This window comes from Pelmatolapia mariae, linkage group LG10_11, assembly GCF_036321145.2.
Source record: "Pelmatolapia mariae isolate MD_Pm_ZW linkage group LG10_11, Pm_UMD_F_2, whole genome shotgun sequence".
Classification (NCBI taxonomy): Eukaryota; Metazoa; Chordata; class Actinopteri; order Cichliformes; family Cichlidae; genus Pelmatolapia; species Pelmatolapia mariae.
In genome coordinates, this window is record NC_086236.1 from 14,083,965 (window position 1) to 14,096,211 (window position 12,247).

Sequence of the window (12,247 nt, forward strand, 5' to 3'; positions counted from 1 at the left end):
GGAAGACAGAGGACTAACGACTAATGACAGGATGGGAAACACAAGGGAAAACAGCTGCAACTAATCAGACACAATGAAACAGGGAGGAAGCAAAACTGAACACAGTGAACACAGGACAAGGGACTATCAAAATAAAACAGGAAACACATAAAAAACACTGAGAAACGGACTGAGTGAATAGAGGGAACAGAGGGCGCGAGAGACATGACTGGGAAACAGATGACTAAACATGGAGATAGAACTTAACATACATGACAGACATGACCGACTATGCAGGCAGGAACAAAAGGGAATAGACTACATGAACAAGAAACTCAGAACTAGAAATACAAATGAATAAACGAGGAACAACAAGGAACTAAACAATACCAAATAAGAACATAAGAAACATAGAAACACTGAGTCATAGACCCGGTACCATGACACAGATAGCCATAAAGGCTTCATGAGATTGAGTAAGAGACAATAAGCGTAACACTTGGTTTTGGGGATAAGGTAAAAAATTGGAGTGAGGCATTAAGTTGTGACGCTTAAGGTTAGAGTAAAGGGCTTAGCATTGCATTATATCAAAATAGTAATCTAAATGTGTTTGCAGAATGCTTAGAGATTAATCTTCTGCATGACTGATGCTTCCCCTTCTTTATAAACCTACTCTAGCAAATGAAAGTGCAGACAGATGGTTCTGATGCAGTGATTCTTTTATCCTGGGACATAAAGGAAGAGACAAAAGAGACTGAGAAGAAGAAAGGGACAGAAAATCTCAACAGGTTGCATTATACATTTGATAGTAAGAATTGCCTGATTATAATGGTATCCATTGAAATTGTTCCACCAAAGTAAATACAATTGTAAATAAGATGTGGCACATAAATGTTTTAAATTTGATTTTTGTTTTTAAATTTACATTTTATAAATTTGACTTTTGAAGCCTATCAGCTAATAATAATTTCTGGGATTTTTTGATCATGCAAGAATACCATCTTTTTGCTTTCACCTCTGTCCTCATTATCATATTTGGTGTAAATAAGTACCCTTTTAGCTCTGAGGGAAATCATTTAAAGCAGCAATTAAGGGCCTAATGGCTCAGTGAGGTCATTTAGAGATCTTTTCAGTTTCCTGATGCGTGAAAAGATGTCATAAACTTATAATGCACAGATGCAAAAACAGTATAGGTTGATTAGACAGATTAGACAGACCTCAGATTTCCACAGTGAGGATAATTATGCAGTTATAGTAGAGTGTAACACCAGCTTTTATATGCGTGTAAGCTGGTAAATCTCAGTGGTGGGATTAGTGCACAACATTTTGCTCAAGCTGGGCATCTGGGAGGTTAAAGGCTTCACAAGCACATTGTGGGACCTGATGGATGTCACACCGACACGGAGGATTTAGAGCAGGGCAGAGAGGAAGAAAGAGTGAAAATGTGTGTGACAAAGACAGGGCCAGTCTTATAGCGTTATATTCATTTATCTCACTTTCTGTCTCCTGTCACCTCACACATATGAAAACACACAGAAACACATACAAGCTCCTCCATGCCTTGTATTATGTCGGTTAAGAATTGGAAAAGCATGAATCAGAAATGCCTGACAGGTCTTGTTTTTAAATTCTATTTGCAGTTGGACATTTCACAGAGAATCATCTAATGCTGTTGACAGGCTTGAAAAACTGTGCCATAATGCAAGCATCACCTTGACGCAAGTGTCATCATTTTCTTTTTTTTATTACTGATATTTCATTATCAGTGTTTAAAGTGAATTTCTCGCACCACAAAGGAAAACAATGTGCTTTTAAAATGCAATCGTTTCCAACAGCAAACGTCGGTGGTTTGGCTGGGCCAAGAGGAATAAATGTTGTTGCTCTTTTTAAGACCATGTTTTTGAGAGATGCATGTTGCCTGTTGTTGTACTTTTGCTTGCTGGACTCTAAGTTACAGATGGGTACCGGATGCCCCTAATAATTTTAAATGCTAAACTATTCAAAACTAAATGAAACATACTATCAGTATCAACTGACAGCTTTTTCCCAGATTCAAAAAGACTTTGTTTTGTATAGAAGGCTGAATAGATTGCAATGAAGAACAGAGCTTTTGCATACGCTTGACAGATGATTATAGCATTTCAAGGCTATGCACAGTAATTACTAGTTTCTCTATTATAGAGAAAGGAAACCAGGCACCAGACAGTCTCTTATGTAAGTAGTCATGTAAAAAAAAAGCTATATTTTAATGAAGCTATAGGAACTTCCTGTTTAGCGTCCAAAGGCTAATTTTAATATACAGTCATCTGTGTGATGCTGATTATGCAGCTTGGCATCATGTACATCCTGATGCTAGTTTTTCATGACAGCAATGCATACAGATGTCAATGCATGTGTAAGATACTGCTTTGTGAATCTTATTCAGTAGTCAAATGTTCTGCAATGAGCGTTAAAAATTTAGTCTTTGAGTTTTCCCTCATAGCTTTTGCCCCTACTCCTCCTGACAGCTTGAATTGTTTGATATTTCCTGGTTTGAATGGGTGAATCTATGCATTGTGGTAATGTTTTTAAATGGGGCTTGGAAAGCCCCCAACAGATATTAGCATGGACCATGGAGTCATGATGAGAAGCTTTTTGGACAGTTTTTAGATCATCTCCTCCAAATCATTGCCTCTAGGAATAACTGAGGGCCAGCACAATGGCAAATATTCACTGTGGTGTCATTTAAAGTCATGCAAAGTTTTGCAACGCCAGTTCATTAGAAAACACAGTACTTATAGTACTCATATCTTTTGAAACGGCTGACCTCATGCGACTTTTGCTGCTGACTTTGAAAAGCAAGACTGATTTTAAATTGATTTTTGACGATTACAAATGAACTGTGTGCTGTTGTATGTACAGAGATTACAAACAAGCCATAAAGTGAATCATCATATTCATTTAAACAGCACCATATTATTTACATTTCCTGTTTGCTTGTGAGAAAAATTAACCACTGGAATTTAATTTTGAAAACCGTATTCTATTCTATTCTATTCTATTCTATTTTGTTTGCTTTTTGGAGCAGACGTAAATTCCATTGCATGGTTGGTCTTGTGTGAGTGAATGAGTGAGACTGTGTGTGTGTGTGTTTCTGTTTCTGTTTGTGTGTGACATGGTCTTGGTTTGAACTTTTTCAGCTGCACGCACACCCTGGCTCTGTGCTACGGGGAAATGTGGGCGTTGTGTCTGCTAGGCCTCTTACACTTGGCTTGTCTACATGCATTACTCACTCACTTCACACACGCGTACACACACATTCACATCTGCAAACCCCCACACAGATGTGCACAGTCATACTTGCACATAGACACACACACACAGTGAGAGAGCGTCCATTGAGGATTTCATCTTGCTAAATAGTTAATATTCAAATTGGCCAAGCCTGTCAGGCAGCCAGTGGCATGATAGCATAGCTTGAGCAGTACACATCTCTATCTCGCTCTCTCTCAGTCACTGACTCACACACAAACATCACTTCAGAGGACATTACTTTGGCTTATATTTATTTCTTGAACTTAAAACTTAACCTAAACCTTTTAGGTTTAATGTTTTACTTTATGGGAACTTGCTTTTTGTCCCCAAATGGGGTGTGTGTTCCCACAACTGACAGTATAAACAGATTGTGTCCCCATAGTAAACACAAGTACACACACACACACACACACACAGATCAACACTCTGTACCTCTCTTAATTTATGGCTCTTCATGCTGCAGCGAGGCTCCTGGGAACCTAATTTAATTCAAAGTTGGTCAGTCATGTTTACTGAGGTGACGTTAATGCAACGCTGCGGCTCAGTCTGTCGGCTCCCACTCTCACATTAACCTCCTGCAGTCTTGTATCCTGTAGATGGCCTCATTGTGCCTCTGTGTGTCTGCTGGCTACAAGTTCATTCCAGGACATCGCGGCAGATTCGTTTATAGCTCATCTTGTCTTTTCGCGACTTTGTGGTAGTGATGGCTTTTTATAGGTCTGTGTAGGTGAAGTGCAGGCGATAAAAAAAGACGAAGAAGAAGCTGAAAATGCCACAGTTAATGGTAGCCTAGTGTAAAATTGTAATTCAGGTACTTATAAAAACTGTTAGACAAGAGTCACCAAAATTCAAATGCGTAATTTCAAAGACAGAAATCCCCGTAATTTGGAGAGCAGAGAATACACGCATTCCTTCTCTCACTTTTTTCAGAATGAACCTTGCATGTGTCAGACACTTATAAATTCCCAGTCATAAAGGTTGCCGTAAATTATTTGGTTAAACACTTTCAGAAGCAAACGGTGTGCAGTATAGGGTGAATTTGTGCAGCTTTACCCTTCTCATCCTGCTGGAGCAGTTGTGGCAGGGACCGTGGTGCGCAGCAGCAGGCAGCAGCAGCTGAGCGGAGAGAGAGGAGCGCGTAGGAACACGCTCTTGGAGAGACCAGAGTCATTCCTATCTCTCTGCGCTTGCCAATCACACCGAAGACACATCGCAGTGTATCTGAATGTTGCATCACAAAGGATGGCCCCCAAAAAGAAAAGCATAAAGACTGATTTAAACACCCAAGGAAACGCCGCAAAAAGGGACAGCGTGACTTTCTTGGCATGGAGGAGCGCGCAGAGAGGGTGAGCTCCTTCTCCTTCACTACCAAGATACAAGTTGGATGTATACCGAAGAAATGTGGATTCGGAACGGAACTTTTTTTATTAGTTAAAAATTAGCGGATGATTTGATTGGTTCGTTCTGGATTCTGTTGTTTTCAAAGCTAACCCAAGACGCTTAAAACTTGCCCGGAGCTATCCACATCCAAAGAGCGAAGCGAACGCTGTCTACAAAAATCGATAATAATAATAATAATAATAATAATAATAATAATAATAATAATAATAATAAAATAAATAAATGAAGCGAGCCTTTATTTCAAATCCAGGAATTTGGGCTGATGTCCGGATGAAAACTCTATATTTTCAAGGATGAAAGGATTTTGGTAAATTGCCACAAAATTCAGCCAAAAGGAAACTAAACGCGTTTGAATTGAAGCATCATGTCAGAATATAAAGCGCTGGAAGACTGATGCGTTTTTTTCTGGTTTTCTCATTTAATCTGTATCTCTCTTCTTTCAAAACGAACCGTTAAGACTTTTGAATGCATTTTCATTTTATTTATTTATTCTTTTTGCTCAACACTCAGGTGTTATGTTTAGCCGGGGACAGTGCCATTTACTAGGAGAGAGGAGCGTTTAAAGAGAAATTAAAAAGAATATCACAGAGGACATTACCTAGTAGTCGGGTGGATCAGCGTCGATGCTGGGACAATCACAGGGACACGCCTCGCAGATCATTAAACAAATCAGATAAACGCGGTGCGAAAAACCATCAATAGAAGTTATTGATGAGGTGGTATATAAGGCTAATGATTGGCTGAGCCTCTGTTTACTCAAAAGCTTAGCAACAGTATGTTGTGAAACTTTTCGCTGAGGGCTTGACAGCTGAGGCATACAATGCCAGGAGAAAAAGGACCAAGAACTTGTCTTTAAAACTCATTTTTATTGCTGCTTTACTCATTTTTTAGGACTCAATTTGCGATTGAAAAAAAAGAAAACAATTGCAAATTGCTGGAATATTCTTCTTCCTCTGCAAACTAGAATGTCTGCTGTCTGTGCTGCTGCTGCAGGAATTTATGAACCAGAGATTTTTAAGGGAAACATTCCTGAGGAGAGAATTTTGAAATATTTATAGCATCCCTTGTGCAAGAATGGTGGTTGTGACAAGGAGCCTATTGATGACCCAGTCAGTGAGAGAGCTGGTGCCAAGACAATTTACCTCTCCACCAGCTACACTCTCCGTCTGAGAGTCGTCCTTGGAGGAGCACAGCTGCTGCAGGCTGGGGATGTGATGGGGTGACTGCTGACATCCCCCTCACCCATCCCCTCTCTCTCTTTATTAAAACTGTAGCATAAACAATGGATCAGAATTTCTCAATGGTTCGAGATGGAAAGCAGCTTACGCCAGAGAGAGACTCCTCGAAACGTGTTCTGACAGGATGCTTTCTCTCCCTGCTCATCTTCACCACGCTGCTAGGCAACACCCTGGTGTGCGCTGCCGTCACCAAGTTCCGACACCTGAGGTCGAAGGTCACAAATTTCTTTGTCATCTCGCTGGCCATCTCTGACCTCCTGGTAGCTATTTTGGTAATGCCATGGAAGGCAGCGACAGAGATTGTGGGGTTTTGGCCATTTGGTGCATTCTGCAACGTATGGGTGGCATTTGACATAATGTGCTCCACTGCCTCCATCTTGAACTTGTGTGTGATTAGTGTCGATCGTTACTGGGCCATTTCAAGCCCATTCCGCTATGAACGCAAGATGACCCCTAAAGTAGCGTGTCTGATGATCAGTGTGGCATGGACCTTGTCCGTCCTCATCTCCTTCATTCCTGTTCAGCTTAACTGGCACAAAGCTCAGACCACCAGCTATGTCGAGCTAAATGGAACCTACCCTGATGATTTGCCCCCTGACAACTGTGACTTCAGTCTTAACAGGACCTACGCCATCTCCTCCTCCCTTATCAGCTTCTACATCCCCGTGGCAATTATGATCGTCACCTACACCCGGATCTACCGCATCGCCCAGACACAGATAAGGAGAATATCTGCTTTGGAGCGAGCAGCAGAGAGTGCCAAAAACCGACACAGCAGCATGGGAAACAGTTCAAACATGGACAGTGAGAGCTCATTTAAAATGTCATTCAAAAGAGAAACCAAAGTCTTAAAGACGCTCTCTGTCATTATGGGTGTGTTTGTGTGCTGCTGGTTGCCCTTCTTCATCCTAAACTGCATGGTTCCATTCTGTGAAACAAACATGCCAGATGGATCCACAGAATTCCCCTGCATCAGCTCCACCACCTTTGATGTGTTTGTGTGGTTTGGCTGGGCAAACTCTTCGCTCAACCCAATCATCTATGCCTTCAATGCCGACTTCCGCAAGGCCTTCTCCATCCTCCTGGGTTGCCATCGGCTGTGCCCGGGGAGCAACGCCATTGAGATCGTCAGTATTAACAACAATATGGGTGCTCCTACCTCGAACCCCAACTGTCAGTATGAGCCCAAGAGCCACATCCCAAAGGAGGGCAACAGCTCAGCAAGCTATGTGATTCCTCACAGCATCCTGTGTCAGGAGGAGGAATTACAGAAGAAAGATGGAAGTGGAGGGGAGGTCGAGGTGGGCGTGGCAAACAACACCCTTGAGAAACACTCACCGGCCATCTCTGGGAATTTAGACAGCGATGCTGAAGTCACACTGGAAAAGATCAACCCCATAACACAGAACGGACAGCACAAAGCCGTGACATGTTGAGAAAAGGCAAAGGTGCATTGAAATTCAGTGAGGCATGCACGTATGCACAAAGGCAAGAAACGATTACACAGGAGGACAGCAAAAACAAACGGCAGAGACACATGTCTATAGGAACAAGAAACCAGTGAGTGTGTTATACAAGACCTTAAGACTGTCAAAAAAAACCTACATGGAAAACCTACAGAATGTTTTAAAGTACAGGCACTTTATCCTGGATATAACTATCTGCAAAATATATTCAGCATTTATTGATGACATTGACACATTTGATGATAAATGTTGATAATGTGAATATTAACAGCAGAATGCTACCTATGGGCACATGTATACATTTTTTTTAGTTTTTGCAAAAATGTATACATCTGCATGTGTATACTGTACAGTGATGACACTATTCTGGAGGGATTCAAACACAGTATATACAGTGGGAGAAAATATAGTATTAGTAAAATATCTTGTAGGTAGGTGCTTTGTATGTGTTTCATGAAAGAGCAAACAAAGTGGGTTAATTGATTTTGCTACAGTATTCTTAGTCGTCTATTGCAGTTTTTTTTTCTTTAGCACATTTCTAATGACAGCGAAAGCAAAATCGCTATATTCCAGTGGCAGTTTATTTGAAGTAAGAACAAAAAAATACTCATACCAAAGTAACACTGTTCTGATTACAACTAAAACCAACTACAGAGTTTGATGCCGTAAGCCAAATTGTCAAAAATTTTATTCTTAACCCATCCTCCCACCTCCGCATCACCCACTGTTATCCAAATGAGGTGTACTTGAGAGAGAAAGAGACGAGGAAATGGAGAAAGTTCCTGCCTTTTCTTTTTTTTGTATGCTGATCTTTCTTCAGCCAGCTGGGACTGACCTGAAGTTTCTTCCATTTCTACTCCTTACTCCCTGTTTTCATTGGCTTTGTCTCCCATCAGCCATTCTTCAGTGAAACCTCTTTGGAGTTTCCTCTCATCCCCTTCCCCCTTTCACGCTGCCCTTATTTCTTGAGTAATGCCGAGCGCCTCTCTCCTTCCTCCACTCTTCTCCCTGTTAGCTTAGTCCTTCACACCTGCACCATATCTTCTTTTTAATTTCATTTTGTCTGCACCATTGTCTTTGGCAGCCCTCCATTTTAACCCCCTCCCCCCGCCACCACCATCCATTTAAAGTGGTGCTTGTGATTCTATTTTTGGCAAATGCCGTCAGCCCATAATTAAAAAAAGATTGTAAATGTGTAAAACTAAAAACTGCACTTGGACAGAAAGGGTGGAGCAGCAGCCACTAAGTCGACTCAGCTGTAATGCAAGTGACTTTTACTGACCTTTTTTAAGCTTGCAGATATGTGATTTTGTAAACTGCTCGTTCTGCAGCGTGACAGTATCTCTCTGTGCAGAGTCAAGTCTGAACACAGCTAAATTTTAAAACTAAACATTAATTATAATTTATGTAGGACTGTGGAAGTAGGCCAAAATCTTATAAGACAGTTTTCATTAGTGAGTGCTTCTGATGTGCTGCCATCCATTTCCCGTTGTCATGTTTTTGAACAGCTCTGCTTTTTGCACCAGTTAGACTGACTCTATAAGGTCCAATTTAGCACTAAATCAGTCTGAACTTTGCTAATATCTTAGTTAGCCTTAGCTACATTAAAAGATAGTATTGATTATACCAGTGCATGCCAATGCCAACAATCACTTAAGAGTGTAGTAGCAAAACTAAGCAAACACAAAGTAAGAAATTATGTATTTCAAGCATACAACTGAAACTATAGGGAAACTATAGGGAGAGAAGGACTAAAGCCTTTTCATTGGCTTGACTGACACAGAACCAATCGACTAGTCTGCTACCTTAACCTAGGAGACAACAGGTGATTTTTTTAGTGGTCTTGCATTTGCCAATACAGTTTGATTTTTAGGAGCTAATATAAAACTAAATCATCAAAAGATGACAGCTCTTCGTGTGGAGCGTCCATCTACATGCAACTGCAATCTGTTCACATGTGTTTGGTCAACAGTGCTACAGAGCAGGACGACAAACAAGAAACCAGAAAGGTTCAGGTAGCCTTTTCTGTATAGATATCTGTTAGGGTCTACCATAAATACATATCTGCAGATTCATATCTTCCTGAGAATTGAAGGGAAAAAAAAAACGCCTTTTTCAGTCTAACTTTTTTTGAGATTTGTGTGTCCACTACAGAGGGCATAAAGGAATAAGCTGAGTTTAGGAAGTTATGCAGATATCTATTTATAGGGATCACTGTCTATACACTAGAAACATATTTCAGTTTCATGTAGTATTTAAAATAAATCTAGTATTTAGGCAAACATGACTGTCAGAGCCAAATATAGATATAGTCTTTTTCTGCTCAGTATTCCTTGGGAAATAGTGCTCAGCAGCACGCTTTCAGGCACTTTGCACTTTGAGTGTCCATCGCATGCAGTTTGTGTCCATGAAGGCATGAAACTGTCGCACATCAGGGAAGGGGAGAACCGATCCAATAGAAAGCAGTAGGTCTTGAACGAAGCATTTGATTTTCCTGCTCTGGAAAATCCAATAGTATCTAGATGGCAACAAAGGGGGAAAGCTTTTAGTTCAATATGTGGCTTGGCTTGTGACACAAAAGCAACCCATTGTCCTCTCTGCTTCCCTGTCACCTCCCACGTGTTGCTCCATCTATTAAAAAATGAGATTTTTCTTTTCATTAAGTGCAGTTTAGATTAGGTATCTTTCGGAATGAATTAACTCAATTTTACAAGTGCTCAAGCTATTTCAAGTGCCACAATGTGCTGTAACTCGCCCCAATTATACTCAGCCCTTGCCTTTTGTAGATTATCAGCCATATCAGCTTAGCACTTTGCAGCAGCTCCTCTAAATTCACTCCCTTAGTCAAACAGAAGCCAACTCAAACATGCAATAAAACATGAAGTGCATATAATCTGTCAGGATTGGACATGGAAGGAAACTGCCTTGGGGAAGATTGCCCCTCCCACCCCTCCCACCCCTCCCCCTTTACACACTCACCTCTTTTTTCTCCATCTCTTTCTCTCTTCTCTCGGCTGGCTCTGTCAACTTCGTGAGTCCCCCCCTCATGTTAACACTGATTGAATTTATTATTAAATAGAGTGCGCGTACTGTTTCCTGCCTCTAATCTAAGTCAAAGCGCTGAATTAAACTCCCACCTGCTGACTTTATTATTATTATTATTATTAATAATATTTTCTTTTTTTGCCAAAATTCTTATTTCTGGCTGAATGTGGTTGTACTGTAGCGTAAGCTGTGATCTAAACAGTGTTTTATAAGCTGAAATTCAGGGTGGGTACGGGTACTCTTGAATGGGACTGGGATTAATCTGCCATTTCATGCCACATGATTGGATTCGCACATTTTACCAGATGTTTTTGTATATGCTGTATGTAGACATTTGTAGAAAACATACCTCCAGCTGAAAGTTCAGATGATGGCTCCATGTAAACCGCCCCCTGAGCCTTCACCTTGTAAACTCAGTGACTCATCTTTTCAGCTGCCACTGCTTTGATTTTGGAGAAGGGCGATGTCAGGCAAGAGTCCCACAAGCAAAATGTTTTGTTTGATCTGGAGCATTTCCTCTAGGCTGCCTTACAAGTTGCTCTGGGGAGCTTTAGTGACAGTACACGGTCTCTCAATCAGTGTAGTTACATGATGTATGACAACTTAAGCAAATCTGACAGTACACAATCCCTCGTCCTCGTCCCGCTCCTCCTCCATCTCCTCCAATGACTGGCCAAGCGATGCAACAGACGCAGGGCTGAACAACACTCCCCAGCCCTGGGAATGTGGAGCCATTTTAACGATGATGTCTCAGCTTATTTAACTGTCTAGAGTAATGATGGAGTCCCTACCTCAGCCTTGATTCAGTGACAGAGCTTCATGTAAAAAAATAATTCAGTGGCAGTATTTTGGATAGGGGCTTGCAGGGATTGAGTATTGTACAATGATGTTCAAAATGTAGTCGTGATGAACACAAGTGCTTTTTATCTTAAAAAAAAAAATCCTTAATGTGTGTAGCAAGCTTACATGCTGTACGTTTTTTCCAGTGTGGGATTATAATTTACAGTAAGATGCAACAGTCACTGGCTATTTATATATTTATTTATTTACATGGTTCTGGTGTTCATTCATGAAAGTGATGTCAAAGATTATAACCCTCTGAATAATTACAGTATTTAGTTTACAGTTTGTACAGATAATGTGCCCTTCTTGTAAAATAAACATGTTTTTTTTTCATAGGTGTTCAGTGACTTCTCTCTCCTTTTTTTCTAATTTTTTGACTTTGAAGAGATGCACTGGTGTGAGTGGTCATGTACCTCTGACACTCAGTGGATATCGGAAGATCATGCCACTGCAGAGGATCAATGGAGATTGATTGTGACGCATATTTTTTTCCAGCTCCCTGAGCGTGGTGTCCTCGCTGCTCCTGCCTTCGCCCTGCCTTTACATAACCTGACAGCCACTTGACAGTTGACATGTCCTCTTCCTCCACTCTCACCCCTGCCTCATTTGTTAACTTCAATGTGGGTGCAAACCCTTGCAGGCGCAGACATGCGGTAACATACTGCTGAGTCGACTACAATAAAATGAAAAATACACATTTTTTTTATTGCATCTTCGCTGATAGTTAAAATACACTTGTAACAGAGTGCACTCAAATAGACTGCACCTTCAAAAATAAAAAGCTTTAATGATTTTGTTTAGTTTTTCAAACTAATCAAAGTGTGGCCTCCTGTGAGGGCCTACCCTGTTTATCTTTGTGCCTGTGGAGAATAGGTTTGATAATCAATAGTTTAATTTCAGCTCGCTTGGCTGTAACTTGGTTTGTCAGCTTTTAGCCTTAGAAGCAAAAATAAAGCAAAAGATTATACATTTGTAATTAAC

At 40.7% G+C, this 12,247-nt stretch overlaps 1 protein-coding gene across 1 annotated transcript; it reads left to right on the forward strand.

Annotated features, from left to right (window-relative positions):
- Window positions 1-4,951: 4,951 nt before the first annotated feature.
- Window positions 4,952-11,599, forward strand: drd1b (dopamine receptor D1b). The gene has a single exon (XM_063485213.1). The coding sequence runs from the start codon at window positions 5,957-5,959 to the stop codon at window positions 7,346-7,348; it is 1,392 nt and encodes a 463-aa protein (XP_063341283.1). The 5' UTR covers window positions 4,952-5,956; the 3' UTR covers window positions 7,349-11,599.
- The last annotated feature ends 648 nt before the right edge of the window (window positions 11,600-12,247 follow it).